The 15907-nt window shown below is 35.0% G+C and overlaps 1 protein-coding gene across 1 annotated transcript; it reads left to right on the top strand.

The window, feature by feature from the left end:
• The first annotated feature begins 2989 nt into the window (after positions 1-2989).
• LOC108214663 (uncharacterized) lies at positions 2990-15743 on the top strand. The gene is made up of 12 exons (XM_017386790.2): positions 2990-3142; positions 3414-3519; positions 4053-4935; positions 5398-6523; positions 6791-7072; positions 7266-8549; positions 8627-9065; positions 10803-11457; positions 11741-12866; positions 13296-13577; positions 13817-15100; positions 15178-15743. The coding sequence occupies exons 3-12, from the start codon at positions 4313-4315 to the stop codon at positions 15610-15612; spliced, it is 7536 nt and encodes a 2511-aa protein (XP_017242279.2). The 5' UTR covers positions 2990-3142; positions 3414-3519; positions 4053-4312; the 3' UTR covers positions 15613-15743.
• Positions 15744-15907: the final 164 nt, after the last annotated feature.

Below are 15907 nucleotides of genomic sequence, written 5' to 3'. Positions count from 1 at the left end.
AAAGAATATTGAAGTGTGCGGTGGGGAGAGAAGAAACCAGACTCAACATAATAGTATAATATATTCCCATCTATCTCTTTATATTAGGGTCTAAACACAGGTGTGTACAAAAATTTATATATTTTTTTTAAATTAAAATCAGTTTTTTTATGTATTGATTATATTGCGGTGCCTTAAAAAAATGCAGATTTTCGGTTGTATTATTTGGTTCGACTTTGAAATTCTTTTGACCTACTAAAAAATCATGACATTTTGAATGATTACCAAACCTGCAAAAGTATCATCAGAATACAAAATATACGGACATTAGTATAACTGTTTGCAATAATAAAATTCTAGCAAAATATAATCAATTTTGTATATACACTATATATGTTAGATTAGGACTAATAATTTGTTGATTATCGAAATAATTCATTTTTGAAATATTAGTTAATCAAATTTGTATTATAGTAATTATTATATTTATGAGTTTTGACGACCCAATAGTAAAATTGAATAATTTAAAATTTATTTTTGAATAAAAGCTGATTATATTGTTTAGGAAAAGAGTTTTTTTATGATTGTTAATCTTAATTTCGAGCGAAAATTCGTGACAAAAGTAATTAAGACATACTCTATGTTATACAGAATTATCCTCTGACATAATATCTAGAAAACAGAAGTTGTTAACCTGTGATACCTAATTGAAATTTTACGGAATCGTAGTTATTATAAAATTATACAATAAATTAATTAAAGATGATATCGAAAAGTGTCATCCGTAGGTCATTGCTTAAAAATTACACCTACTTTCTCTGAATCCTGCTTTTGTGGGGTTGGTAATAGGGAGATAGGGTTGGTGATCATATTTTTCGCTTTTAAAATGTTTTTATTTTGGATTTATATGAATCTCTGTCATAATATGATTCTTATGGAAAACATATTGTAATCATCGCGTGTCCTGTTCTTTCTGTACAAAATCAATTCTTCCGCTTAGTTGTATTTGACCGAGTCAGATTTAAATGACGATGTACACTTCAATTTTTACAAATATAAAAATAAATTATTTAATGTGTTCTTATAAACACATGCCACTAATATTTTGTTAATTCAGGTGAAGCTGGGTTAAATTTTTGTGATCTTCTTAATTACTAGATATTAAAAAATTTCCTACTAGTCTTGATTAAAAAAAACGTTTATTCGATAATGATAACGGACACATCGGATGCGGCTAGATTTAAGAATTGAGGCCGATATCTAGAGACTAGAACCGTGAATTTTGTGTGCATATATTGTTGTATATATGGTACGGCTACCTGCCAACCCTACTAGGGGTGTAATTCGGGCCGAACGAGCCGAGTTTCGAGTCGGGCGTAGTTCGAGCCGAAGTTAATTGACCCGAGCCGAGCCGGCTTGTTTAACTAATCGAGCCTAAATCCCAGCCCGAACTCGACTCGTTTAATTTCACGAGTCGAGTCGAGCCGGCTCGCTTAGCTAAACGAGACGGTTTTAACGAGTCGGGCGAGCGGCTCGTTTAATTTCACACTTAATCGAGCCTAAACCTCTACCCGAACTCGGCTCGTTTAATTTCACGAGTCGAGTCGAGCCGGCTCGTTTAATTAAACGAGCCGGAACCTTTGCCGAGCTCGGCTCGTTTAACTAAACGAGCCGAGTCGAGCCTACTTTAACGAGTTCGAGCCGGGCGAGCTCGCGAGCCGCCCGACTCGAATTACAGCTCTAAACCCTACATATCAAATCCCTGGCCCACAGCCGACTCATGTTTTGTTTCTTTCAATATGCCTCAGGCCATTCATCATAATTATCCCATCGGAAATTAAAAAATTCATTATGTTTTTAAATAATTTTGTATTTAGTTTTCATATTCACAATTTTATCAAAAATCTCGATTATAGTGATAGTTGAACCATGACTTGAATGACGGTGGATAATTTTTTGATAATGTGTTATCAGTGAATTGTACTAAATACTTGAAAATCTTTCATCTAATTATATATATATATATATATATATATATATATATATATATATATATATATATATATATGTACCAAACTTACAAACTTTTTTTTTTGAATTTTTTTTATTCTCCCAACCTATTAATCCTTAGTTATATATAGTATCTATGTTGAAAATTATTGAAAAAACATCACAATTTTAAAAATAACGCACAGATAAATCGTGCATTCAACACATTCGTAACTAGGGTTCAACATCGGGTGTTGAACATTAATTATCATCATGTTGAATATATTTATAGAGATGCTTAAACTATACCTTTGGGGTTTGGGTAAGGTCTAGAAAGATAAATATTGGTTATATAATACGTTTAACTTAGTTCTTACATTTAAAAATTAGTTTATTTACTTCTCCAACACAATTTTGATCGATGTTCAGCAAAATATCTTAAAAAAATGTTGAACTCAAGTTATATATGCGTTGAACAAAAAAAGTTTGTAAGTTTGTACCAGAACCCTCCCCTATATATATGTATATAAAGAATTGATATTTGAAAAGCAAATCCATAAGAAAAAGCAAAATTCATGCATCTGATGTGAAAAAGAGAGATATTCATTAATTAATTTTGACAAGATTATGCTTAATAGAAGACAAATGTTATTATTCTTAAACTTTTCCAATCATGTAGAAAATGTTTAACTAACACTTTTTTTTGTCACAAATTGTTTAACTAACACTTGATTGAATGTGCATATCAGAAATGAAAAGAAAATCTACTATTATGGAAATAAATAACGAAATTTAAATAACACTTATGAACAAATTCGAGTCTTGCACTAAGAAATGTAGAATCATAAGACAATATTCCTGATAATAAAATTAGAATACATTAAATACAAAAAATGTGATGCCTGTATAAACTATAAACCGAGTGAATGCCAAATGAAACTATAAAAGTCATGCATATGAATGTGTCACATAAGACCTTTAACTGGGCCGATTTATAACGAGTGTTCTACTACTGTCCAATAACTAATGGGCTGCATGCGTGAAAAGCCCAACGTGATGTCCCCTCCCCCATCTTTCTCTCTCCCACTCTTGTTCAAAGGTGGATGATCCTGCTCTTCAAAAGGGGAGAGAAACACTTGAACAGCTATCGTATTCCAGCTTCAATCAGTTGAAGGTATTTGAAATACGGAGATGCACCAAGTCACCAAACTTCTAATCAACTCTCTCTCTCTCTCTCTCTCTCCCCCCTCTCTCTCTCTCTCTCTCCCTCCCTCCCTCCCCCCCTCTCTCTCCCTCCCTCCCCCCCCCCCCCTCTCTCTCTCTCTCTCTCTCCCTCCCTCCCTCCCTCTCTCCCTCTCCCTCTCTCTCCCCCTCTCCCTCCCTCTCTCTCTCTCGCTCTCTCTCGACACACTTATACTAATACGTCCAATTTTTTTATGTTGCAGCTACGGCAGCCATTTCTTCATCCGAAGCTGATGTACAAATAGGGAAATTTGCAAGAGACAACGTTTTTTTTAATCAGTAGAGCTGTTATCAATAATAAAACATCAGGTACAGCAACGAGATATTATACTAATGCACCTTTTCATACCGTCAGGTGAAGTTCAGTCTAGGTTAGAATGCATAAATGGAGATAAAATTCTAGAAAGCAGCAGAGATACCATTGTTGTTACATTCGAAACCTTATTCTATAGTTTTAAATTCTCTGCATTATCCCACAGTAGGGAGTTGATCATGGCCTCAAACTTTAGTTAATAAAATATGATGCCTTTTTAATGTGGTGCAGGTTCAGAGCATGATCCAGCACACAATTCAGTTAAAGGCCTAACTGAAGACCAAGTCACATTTATATTTTTAAAATTCTATACATAATCCACAAGATTTTAAACGATTGTGGTTTATATCTGATAACTCTGCATCAATATACTTCATCTTGGCTATCTATCCTATGTATAAAATCAAAATAAATTAGGGTATATTATAAATTTTAAATTATTATTATGATTAATTTATTTAAATCGAATTGAATACACGATACACCTGGTAAAGCTCATCCCATGCTTGCATAATGGTTTTTCTTGCAGATAATAGTAAGAGGGGTTGTTTTTTTTTGGGAAATTTTGGTGAAGTTTCAGATGAATGAATCAAGTGGACCTATTCTTAAATGATCGTTGACTTGTAGCCTGGGGGTGGAGAAAAGTCAGATGAAATAGGGAAGAAAATACAAGGAATTGATGACCAGCCAACCCTTGTCAACTCTTCCCTTGAAAATTTCCATAAAGTTCCGTTGATAATCATCATCATCATCCGTGCAAATTCTGCTAAGAAGCACTATCATTTGCCCATGGATACCTCAAAGCAAGTAGTTTTAATCTGGGATCTGCCAGTACTGACTATAATTGTCATACTCGCCATCATCATCCATTTCGTTTCCAAGAAGAAGCACATGCCTTCTAAAAATACTACTAGTAGTCTCCATTTAGCTGACCCTTTTTGTTCCTCCTCTTCTTCATCTCCGCCAACTTGGGATGTCTTCTTGAGCTTTCACGGTAAGGACACTCGCAGTAACTTCATTTCACATCTTTACCATGCTCTGTGTCAAGCTGGGATTCAAACCTTTATAGATGATCATGCACTTGAGAAGGGCCAGGAAATTTCATCCACTCTGCTTGACGCAATTAGAAAATCAAATATGTTTATCATTGTTCTCTCGGAGAACTATGCTAGTTCGCGGTGGTGCCTTGACGAACTTGCAGAGATCCTCAGTTGCAAGAGAACAGAAAAACAGGTTGTTCCTGTATTTTACTATGTTGATCCATCAGATGTTAGGCACCAGAAAGGGAGTTTTGGGAAAGCGCTTGATCGTCATATGAAGCGTTATTCCAATAATATGATTGTGAAGTGGAAATCAGCTCTTTTTGAAATAGCTAAGCTTTCAGGACACCATCTCAGAAGCGAAGCAAATGAGTACGTCCCTTCATTTCTTTTTTCTTTTTGTTGTCCATGTGTTACTGATGTCGTTACAATTCATCTCATTACTCGAGATGTTTTTACACTATTAGGAAGCGGTTATTTCAAAATCAAATTATTTTTCTGCAATGAAATTGTGTTTCCTCGCTTTTTTTTGGTTGTTGCAATAATTACAATTGTTTGTACAAACATGTGACAGATTATAGTTCTCCTCAGTTTTTAGGACAGTAAACATAAACGGAGATAATTACAATCACAAATTTTGATTAAAACAGGAAAGAATCAGAGACCATTTAATGATATAGTGTTTTCTGGCTTTTTTTGCTTATAATTAATGACAATTGTTTGCACAAACATGTGACTGGGATTCCAGCTCTCTTCTATTTTTAGGAGAGTGGTATTGGCACATAAAACACATAAACTGAGAAACTTACAATTCTTTATTTTGATCAAAAACAGGAAAGAATCAGCGACCATTCAAGACATTGTAGGGAATGTGGCACCACGAGCAACCACGAAAGCATTACACGTAGAGAAATATCTATTCGGGATAGAATCTGCTGTTGAAGAGATATATCAAAAGCTAAGATTGGAGTCTGATGATGTACGAGCCATTGGTCTATGTGGGATGGGCGGAATTGGAAAGACTACAATTGCTAAAGCTTTCTACAACTTGTATTTTAACAAATTTGATATTAGCTGCTTTAGTGTAAGTGTTGAACAGTATTCACAAGGAGGTAGTCCTCTACTTCAATTAATTCAGCAGCTGTTGATTAATCTTCTCAGAAAGAATGATTACAAGGTTCCTGATGTTGAAAGTGGAATAAGAAAATTGAAACACATTCTTCATTCCAAGAAAGCTCTCATCGTCCTGGATGATTTGGACTGTGCAAACTGTTCAGAATTGCTTGCAAACATCGGCAACTTGTTTTCAGCTGGAAGTAAAATAATTATTACTACGAGAGATGCAAATCTACTATATAGATTAAAGGCGGATATATCAGAAGTTGATACATACAAGGTGAAGACACTAGGACTGACAGAGTCATTGGAGCTCTTCAATTATCATGCATTTAGAAATACAGTGTCGCCTGAAAGTTTCAAGGAGCTCTGTCTAAGCTTTGTAACTCATGCTGGCGGTCTTCCATTAGCTCTTAAGGTGTTGGGTTCATCTTTGCTTGGGAAGACTGATGAGTCATTCTGGAAAGACAAGCTTGAAAACGTTAAAGCAATTCCAGAGAATAATATTCAGAAAATCCTTCAACTGAGCTACGATGGATTAGATGATGAGATGCAGAAGGCAATTTTTCTTGATATTGCTTTTTTCTTCGTCGGAAAGGACAAAGATGAAGCTGCTGATGTATTCAAATCTTGTGGTTTCTTTCCGGGTGTTGGAATACCGAATCTGGTTGACAGATGTCTATTGACGGTTGATAAAGATAATAAATTGCAGATGCATAATCTTATACAAGACATGGGAAGGGAACTTGGGAAGACCACACGCACACGCCTGTTCTTTCGAGGAAATGAGTGCAAACGCTTGTTCTTGAGAGGAAATGATTGCAAGGATTCCCAATATCTAGAGGTATACAATTCCAAACCAGCTAGGAAAGTTTACTAATAATACTATATTTAATTATTTATTTCTGTTCGGTTCGGATTATTTAATTAAATTATATATTTATATTAGATATATACTATAACGTCTCGTCATCCATAAAATAAGTAGAATGGATGATTTTATGTGTGTCTCATAACGGTCGTGTTTTTTCTGTATTCAATAAGATTTACTTTATAGTTTAGAACTTTTATCTTAACTCTGGCATAATGTTCTTTTTATTACAAAATAAAGCAGGAGGGCTGTAATATTGAAGGACTCGTCTTAGATCTGACAACTTCCACAGATGGAGAGATGACTACCTTATTGTTTGAAAGAATGTCAAATTTACGATTACTTCAAATACTTGGGCCACATGATATTAAAGGAAACTTTACAAATTTATTTCCTAATTTGAGGTGTATTAGATGGCATTCCTCTCCGTGGACGCATATACCTTCTGTATTTTGTCCAAAACATCTCATCTCCATTGATATGCCGTCGAGTAAATTCAAGGTGTTGTGGAAGGTTCCCATGGTATGAGATAATATAATTATTTTTTCCCTATACTTGATATTTATCTATTTTCACTTAAATATTTCAATACAGTTTTTTTAGTAAAAGGTTCAAAATAAAGTTTTCATTAAAAAAAAAACTATCAGAACTATTTCTATTTTTTTTTTTTTTGCACTTGGTTCCAATATTTGCTGACTTTTGTTATGTGAAACAGCCTCTTAAACAATTAAGTAGTCTCGGTTGTTTGTATCTGAGTCAATGCGGCGACTTAAAACAGCTACCAGATCAGTTGGGTGAAATTAAAGGATTAAAGATGATTGATGTGAGTTATACTGCAATTGAGAAACTGCCCGATTCTGTAACTCATCTCAAGAAATTGATTCAGTTGAATTTGAGATCTTGCAAGAAGCTTGCAAACTTACCTGAGCAATTGGGTGATATGAAAGCCCTAAGGGAACTTGATGCAGGTTCTTCTGCAATTGAGAAACTGCCAGATTCAATTACTCAACTCAAGGAATTGTTTAAGTTGTCCTTGTTCGGTTGCAAGAATCTTAGAAATATACCTGAGCAAATTGGGAATATCGAAAGCTTAAGGACATTTGATGCCGGTGGTACTGCAATTGAACAATTACCAGATTCATTTGGAGGCCTCGTTAATTTGGAGAGACTGGAATTGGATTGGTGCAAAAGCCTCAAAAATCTTCCAAATAACATATGGAAGCTCAAATTGCTTAAACAACTATACCTGGGAAAGTGTCCAAAGCTGGAGCGACTGCCTGAGCAATTGGGGAAAATGCAATGCTTAGAGAGTCTGAGTGCAGATGGAACAGCAATTAAAGAAGTACCAGATTCTATTCGACTGCTGAGTAGGTTACAAGTGTTGAATTTGGGTAATTGCAAGAAGCTTGAATATGTGCCTGAAAGTATCTGGAATCTTACCTCAGTTGAAAGATTAGACCTTGAGGCAGGGAATATGGGTATTGTCAGTATACCTAAATCAGTAGAAAAATTGAACAAGTTAACATCTCTGGACTTGAGTTGTAATGTGAGATTATGCCTGCCTATGATTCTGCGTTTCCCTTCTTTGCAAGAGTTAACTCTTACTGATGAGGGGCAGATTCTCTCCTCGGCAGAACCAGTAAGCCTTTCTGGACTTTTAAACCTACAAGAACTTACAATGAATAAATGTACAAGTCTCGGGTCCTCCCTTCCTGAACTTCCTTTGAATCTAAAGGGGTTATACTTGTGTGATCACAGCTCACTAGAACAACTTCCTGATTTATCGAGCTTAAAACTGTTGAAAAGATTGTTTATAGAGAGATGCAGCAGCCTTCAATCAATCTCGTTACTTCCTCCTCTTCTTCGAACACTTTCAGTTGAAGAATGCACAAGTCTGCAAGATCTACCAGATCTGTCATTGTTGAAGAAATTGGTAAATTTGAGATTTGTTCGGTGTAATAATCTGAAATCAATAAGTTTGAAACAGAGTATCCTTCAGGTTTGTTGCTGTTGGTCTCACAGTTACACACAATCACACTTCTATAAATCTATTCACAGTTTTATTTTATGTTACAGGGAAGACCGTCGTGCCTCCCATTTTATGCTTATCTTCCAAACAGGGAGGTTGCGGAATGGTTCGACTTTAAAAGCAGTGGGCATGCAGTCTCTTTTGATATCCCACCATGCTCCGGATCAAACTTGTTAGGTCTTGCACTCTGGCTTGTGTTTACGTGCAAACCCACTCATCTGGATTATCCCTACATGAGAGCTATTATTACGAATATCACGGAAGGTACAACAGAGAACTATCCGATCTTCCTGGAACATCTTGTAGTTGGTGAAACACAGTCAAGAATAGAATGCATTACGCCAGACAAAATCTCAATCAGAAGTGGAGACAAAATTAAGGTTTCAATTCGAAGCAAAACGTATCTTGATCATGAATTCAAAAAGCGTATCGGAGAAGTGAAGATCAACATGTTTGGAGTCCACTTGGCACAAGATGGACCCAAAATTTAAGTTCATTATTATTATTAGAAAATGCTGGGTATCTTGTAAATTTTGTCAATTTTTTTCCATGTTTGATTGATTCCACTCATATTGACCATAATGAGATTTCTTTATACAACAGACCCTCAACTTTTGTTTATTAATGTCACTGTAAAGAATTGCTCTGTATATTATGCCCTATATATTTTTCAAAACAGCCACTAGTGACCTTGAGAAAGAGAAACTAAATTATGTGCTTGTAAAAGCATGATCAAAGTCCACCCATGTATTTTAGGGTCATGGATTTGGCTGAGTCTAACCATTTGAAAGAATTGCCTCGGGCCATTTTGATTTGCATAATACTCAAATCTTATTATTCACATTCTTACCTCTCTCACCTCTTTAAAAATTTAGATTCATACAGAAAATGAATCCAAATGATCCAAACTCTTAATTTTCATATTTATATTCAAATATCTATTTCTCAAACTCACAAAATTTTTATTTTAATTCTCATATCCCAGATTATGAGGAATATTTTTCATTTAAATAATATTCTTTTAAATTGATCATTTCATTTTGATTATTAAAATCTAAATATTATTAAATTAAACTGAAGTTGAATTATAAATATTATTTTGTTATATATCTTACACCTTGCATGAGTTTGGTACATAACGATTAACGAGTACAGGCGAAGAAGTACAGTACAGGGTGATTTTCAAAAAAAATGAAAGAGGGTTTCCAAAAAAAAACGAAAGAGAAAAAAGTACAGTCCAGAGTTGAATTCTAAAACTGGTGACAGTACTGAAGTCTCATTGAAAGTGAAGATGTGCACAAGGGCGGTCGTGAAGTTCATGTTGCCCTAATAAGAATCAGTTTATGAGCCCTAATTGGTATATTCCTCACATGTTTTTAATTTTACTTTTCTCAATGTTTGTTATCTAATGGCTTGGGTTGCTTTAGTTTTGTTTACAACATTAATTTACGGCTCATGTTCCTCCTAGAACCCTTAGTATTATGCACATGCAAAAAGTGTCACTTTTAAATTTTGAAAATCTATTTAAAATTTAGAGTTCTGCAGCAGAATCTTTATGGTTTCATGGTTCTATTTTAAGAATTGGTTCTCTTGAGCGCACCCAATTTATGTTTATTGCTTTGTTATCTTAGATGCGTTTTTGTCATTTGTGTTGAATCGAGCAAGTTTGGGGTGAATCTTGTTTTAATTTACAGTAATTTCTTCATCTACCTGGAACTTTGTAAATGTTTAAATAAATTTCTGTCAGTTTGTCATCTATAACCAAAAGATATGAAAAGTGAAAACAGTCCACCTCCATACAACTTTGTAAATGTTTTGTCATTTGTGTTTGCTTTCACTTTCTACAAGGCAGCTTATGAAAAATGCAACTACATGTCTTCTTGAGTATTTTATGGTCAAGACACTTGCAGAATTTTCTCTCATCAAGTATTCTTTACCCTTTAATTTTTTGTCATGTATTCAAAACTGTACCCTGCTTTGCCATATGTGTTCTTTTTATTACAACTTGTCTTATTTGTATTCAGAATATAACATCACCCCTCCATGATATCTTGTCATTTGAGTTTGTTTTATCTTCCAATTTGCAGATTATATTAATATTTCCTAAAAACACAAATACATGCACCTTAATCACTTAATGTACTACACCTCTATTTTGTGGTAGAAGTTGACTTCAATATTACATCAACTAGCACACTGTAGTTCATACTCGCATCATCTAAGCAAATTCTGCTAAGAAACACTATCCTCTTCCAATGGATATCTCAAAGGAAGTAGTCTTTATTTGGGCTCTCCCCGTACTCACTGTACTTGTCATTCTCGCCATCATTATCCTTATCGTTTCTGTTAAGAAGCATTGTCCTTCTGCAGATACCACTAGTGATATCCAGTTAACTGACTCTTCTTGTTCCTCCTCTTCTTCATCTCCACCTACTTGGGATGTCTTCTTGAGCTTTCACGGTAAGGACACTCGTAGTAACTTTACTTCACATCTTTACCATGCTTTGTGTCAAGCTGGGATTCAAACCTTCATAGATGATCATGCACTTGAGAAGGGCCAGGAAATTTCATCCACTCTTCTTGACGCTATTAGAAATTCAGATATGTTTATCGTTGTTCTCTCAGAGAACTATGCTGGTTCGCGATGGTGCCTTGACGAACTTGCAGAGATCCTCAGTTGCAAGAGAACAGAAAAACAGGTTGTTCCTGTATTTTACTATGTTGATCCATCAGATGTTGGGCACCAGAAAGGGAGTTTTGGGAAAGCTTTTGATTGTCATAAGAAGCGTTATTCTGTTGATAAGATTAAGAAGTGGAAATCAGCTCTATCTGAAATTGCTAAGCTTTCAGGACACCATCTCAGAAAAGAAGCCAATGAGTATGTCCCTTTATCCTATTTTTTTTGTCCACCTTTATTTTATTTCTTACACAGTTAGAAACTGATTATACAAAAAACAATTAATTTTCTGCGATAAAATAGTGCACAAGAATCTAAAGCTCTCCCTAATTTAATGATAATGTGTTTCCTCCTTGCTTTTTTTGCTTATAATTTATAACAGAGATTCTAGTTGTATTGTATTCTTAGGAGAGTAATATGGTCACATAAAAGATATACATAAACTGAGAAATTAATTTTTTTTATAAATTTTGATCAAAAACAGGAGAGAATCAGAGACCATTCAAAAAATTGTAGGGGATGTGGCGCCACAAGCATCTACCAAAGCATTACACCTAGAGAAATATCTATTCGGGATAGAATCTGCCGTAGAAGAGATATATCAAAAGCTAAGATTGGAGTCTAATGATGTACGTGCCATTGGTGTATGTGGGATGGGCGGAATTGGGAAGACTACAATTGCTAAAGCTTTCTACAACTTATATTTTAACCAATTTGATATTAGCTGCTTTAGTGCAAGTGTTAAACAGTATTCACCAGGAGGCAGTACTTTACTTCAATTACTTCAGCAATTATTGATTGATCTTCTCAGAAACAATGATTATAAGGTTCCTGATGTTGAAAGTGGAATAAGAAAACTGAAACGCATTCTTCATTCCAAGAAAGCTCTCATCGTTCTGGATGATTTGGACTGTTTAAACTATTCAGAATTGCTTGCAAACATTGGCAACTTGTTTTCAGCTGGAAGTAAAATAGTTATTACGACGAGAGATGCAAATCTACTAGATAGATTAAAGGCTGATATATCAGAAGTTGATACATATATGGTGAAAACACTAGGACAAATCGAGTCATTGAAGCTCTTCAGTTATCATGCGTTTAGAAATACAGTGCCGCCTGAAAGTTTCAAGGAGCTCTCTCTATGTTTTGCAACTCATGCTGGCGGTCTTCCATTAGCTCTTAAGGTGCTAGGTTCATCTTTATTTGGTAGAACACATGAGTCATTCTGGAAAGACAAGCTTGAAAAAGTTAAAGCAATGCCGGAGGATAATATACAGAAAATCCTTCAACTGAGCTACGACGAATTAAAGGATGAGACGGAGAAGGCAATATTTCTTGATATTGCATTCTTCTTCATCGGAAAGGACAAAGATGAGGCTTTTGATGTATTCAAATCTTGTGGATTCTTTCCAGGTGTTGGAATACCAAATCTGGTTGACAGATGTTTATTGACAGTTGATAAAGATAATAAGTTTGAGATGCATAATCTTATACAAGACATGGGAAGGAAACTTGGGAAGACCACACGCACACGCTTGTTCTTGCGAGGAAATGAACGTAAACGCTTGTTCTTGAGAGGAAATGATTGCAAGGATTCCCAAAATCTAGAGGTAATTACCATTTTCATAATAGCTGGTCTTAATTATATTCACTCTGCAAAACTGATCCAAGCCAGTATATTAAGAACACCTCTTTACAAGTAGAAAGTAATTTAACAAGAATTTTTACTAGGGCTCATTCTTTTAGTTCTAGTTCCTGATCACCTAGTAATTCCCTTTTTGTCCAAGGTCAGCCCATCCACCTAAACCGTCTATAGAAAGTTTATTAACAATACATTTAATTATTTATTTTTAATAATATGTTTAGTTCGGATTATTTAATTATATTATATAGTAGATATATACTATGACGTCTGGACATCCATAAAATAAGTAGAATGGGCGGTTTTGTTTTGTCTATATTCGATAAGATTTACTTTAGAGTCTTTGGACTTTTATATTGGTTATGTCATAATATTCTCCTTTTTTTCTAAATAAAAGCAGGAGGGCTATAGTATTGAAGGACTCGTCTTAGATTTGACAACTTTTACAGATGAAGAAATGACTACCTTATTGTTCGAAAGAATGTCAAATTTACGATTACTTCAAATACTCGGTGCACATGATATTAAAGGAAATTTTACAAATTTACTTCCTAATTTGAGGTGTATTAGATGGCATTCCTGTCCGTGGATGCATATACCTTCGACATTTCGTCCAAAAAATCTAATCTCGATTGATATGCCGTCGAGTAAATTCAAGGTGTTGTGGAAGAGTCCCATGGTATGAGATAATATAATTTTTTATTTCAATACTTGATATTTATAGTATATTTTTACATAGATGCTTCAATACATTTTTTATCATACTTATTTCTCTTTTTGTAAAAGATTGTAGATAAAGTTTTTGTTAAAAAAAAAAAAAAGAAACTACGGGAACTATTTCTAAAAATAAATTTTTCTTGCACTTTGTTCGAATTTAGAATATTTTCAATCTTTGCTAACTTTTATTATGTGAAACAGCCTTTCAAACAATTTAATAGTCTGGGTTGTTTGTATCTGAGCAAATGCGGTGACTTGAAACGACTACCAGAGCAGTTGGGTGAAATGAAAGGACTAAAGATGATTGATGTGAGTTGTACTGCAATTGAGAAACTGCCAGATTCAGTAACTTATCTCAAGAAATTGATTCAGCTGAATTTGAGATTTTGCAAGAAGCTTACAAAGTTGCCTGAGCAATTGGGTGATATGAAAGGCTTAAAGGAACTTGAAGCAGGTTTTTCTGCAATTACACGATTGCCAGATTCAATTACTCAGCTGAAGGAATTGTTTGGGTTGGACTTGTATGGTTGCAAGAAGCTTAGAAATATTCCTGAGCATATTGGGAATCTGGAAAACCTGAGGAGATTTGGTGCAGGTAATACTGCAATTGAACAATTACCAGATTCATTTGTAGGCCTCATTAATTTGGAGACACTTAATTTGAATTGGTGCAAAAACCTTAGAAATCTTCCAGATAGCATATGGAAGCTCAAATTGCTTAAACAACTATACCTGGGAGAGTGTCGAAAGCTGGAGCGACTGCCTGAGCAATTGGGGGAAATGCAATGTTTAGAACATCTGGATGCACATGGCACATCAATTAAACAAGTCCCAGATTCTATTCGATTGCTGAGTAGGTTACAAGTGTTGAATTTGGGTAATTGCAAGAAGCTTGAATATGTGCCTAAAAGTATCTGGAATCTTACCTCAGTTGGAAGATTACACCTTGAAGCAGGGGATATAGGTTTTCTCAGTTTACCTGATTCCGTAGAAAAATTAAACAAGTTAACAACTCTGCATCTGAATTGTAATGTAAGATTATGCCTGCCTATGATTCTACGTTTCCCTTCTTTGGAAAAGTTATTTCTTACTGAAGAGGGACAGATTCTCTCTTCGGCAGAACCAGTAAGCCTTTCTCACCTTTTAAACCTACGTGTACTTGCATTGAATAAATGTACAAGTCTCGGGTCCTCCCTTCCTGAACTTCCTTTGAATCTAGAAGGGTTCCACTTATGTGACCACAGCTCACTAGAACAACTACCTGATCTATCGAGCTTACAACTGTTGGAAAGATTGGATATACAGAGATGCATCAGCCTTAAATCAATCTCGTTACTTCCTCGTCATCTTCTATCACTTTCAGTTGAAGAATGCACAAGCCTACAAGATCTACCAGATCTGTCAATGTTGAAGGAATTGGAATATTTGAGGTTTACTCGGTGCAGCAATCTGAAATCTATAACTCTGAAACAGAGTATCCTTCAGGTTTGTTGCTGTTGGTCTTACAATTACACACATTCACACTTTTATATATCTTTTCACAACTTTATTTTATGTTACAGGGAGCACGCTACTATCTATTTACATCTCATCTACCAAACAGGGAGGTTGCAGAATGGTTTGACTATAGAAGCAGTGGGCATACAGTCTCTTTCGATATCCCACCAAGCTCTGGTTCGAACTTCTTAGGTCTTGCAATCTGGCTTGTGTATACCTGCGAACCCACTCATGTGGATTCAACATACATAACAGCTGTTATTTCGAATAAAACGGAAAGTATAACAGCAAACTGTCGAATCCATTTACATCCTGTAGGTGGTGAAGCAGAGTCTAGCGTACAATGCATTAGAGGAGAGAAGATACCAGTGAAAAGTGGAGACAGAGTAAAGGTTACTTTTGGAAGCTTAATGTATTGTTGTTTCAATTTTAAAGATGATGATGTTCTCGTCGGAGAAGTGAAGGTCAAGATGTGCGGAGTCCATGTGATACAAGATTGACCCTCACCTTCTGTTCATACATATCTTTTTTTTCTTGTGCCTTATTTTCCAACAGACTGACGGTGCTTTACGGTATACCAAGTCAGTCAATATGGTAATTACTTAAAATAAGGTGAGAATTTTTTATTTTATGTTTTTGCCGTAGAAGTTGACTTTAAATGATAATAAATATAAATCTATGTTTTAACAACTCCCAAATCACAAGGGAAAAAAAAACAATTTCCGTGATTCATGTCAACTTTTGTACAAGTTGACTTTGGAATTACATGAACAAGTAAGCTTTAGTTCAGATTCA

The sequence above is a fragment of the Daucus carota genome, chromosome 3, assembly GCF_001625215.2.
Source record: "Daucus carota subsp. sativus chromosome 3, DH1 v3.0, whole genome shotgun sequence".
NCBI classification, from domain to species: domain Eukaryota; kingdom Viridiplantae; phylum Streptophyta; class Magnoliopsida; order Apiales; family Apiaceae; genus Daucus; species Daucus carota.
Note: the sequence above shows the minus strand (reverse complement) of the source record. Positions and strands in the feature narration are given on the sequence as shown.

Coding starts and splice junctions, on each gene's coding strand:
- LOC108214663 (XM_017386790.2), top strand. CDS start 4,313: ATGGATACCTCAAAGCAAGTAGTTTTAATCTGGGATCTGCCAGTACTG. Junction 4,936..5,397: donor CTCAGAAGCGAAGCAAATGA/GTACGTCCCTTC, acceptor GATCAAAAACAG/GAAAGAATCAGCGACCATTC. Junction 13,578..13,816: donor TGTTGTGGAAGAGTCCCATG/GTATGAGATAAT, acceptor TATGTGAAACAG/CCTTTCAAACAATTTAATAG.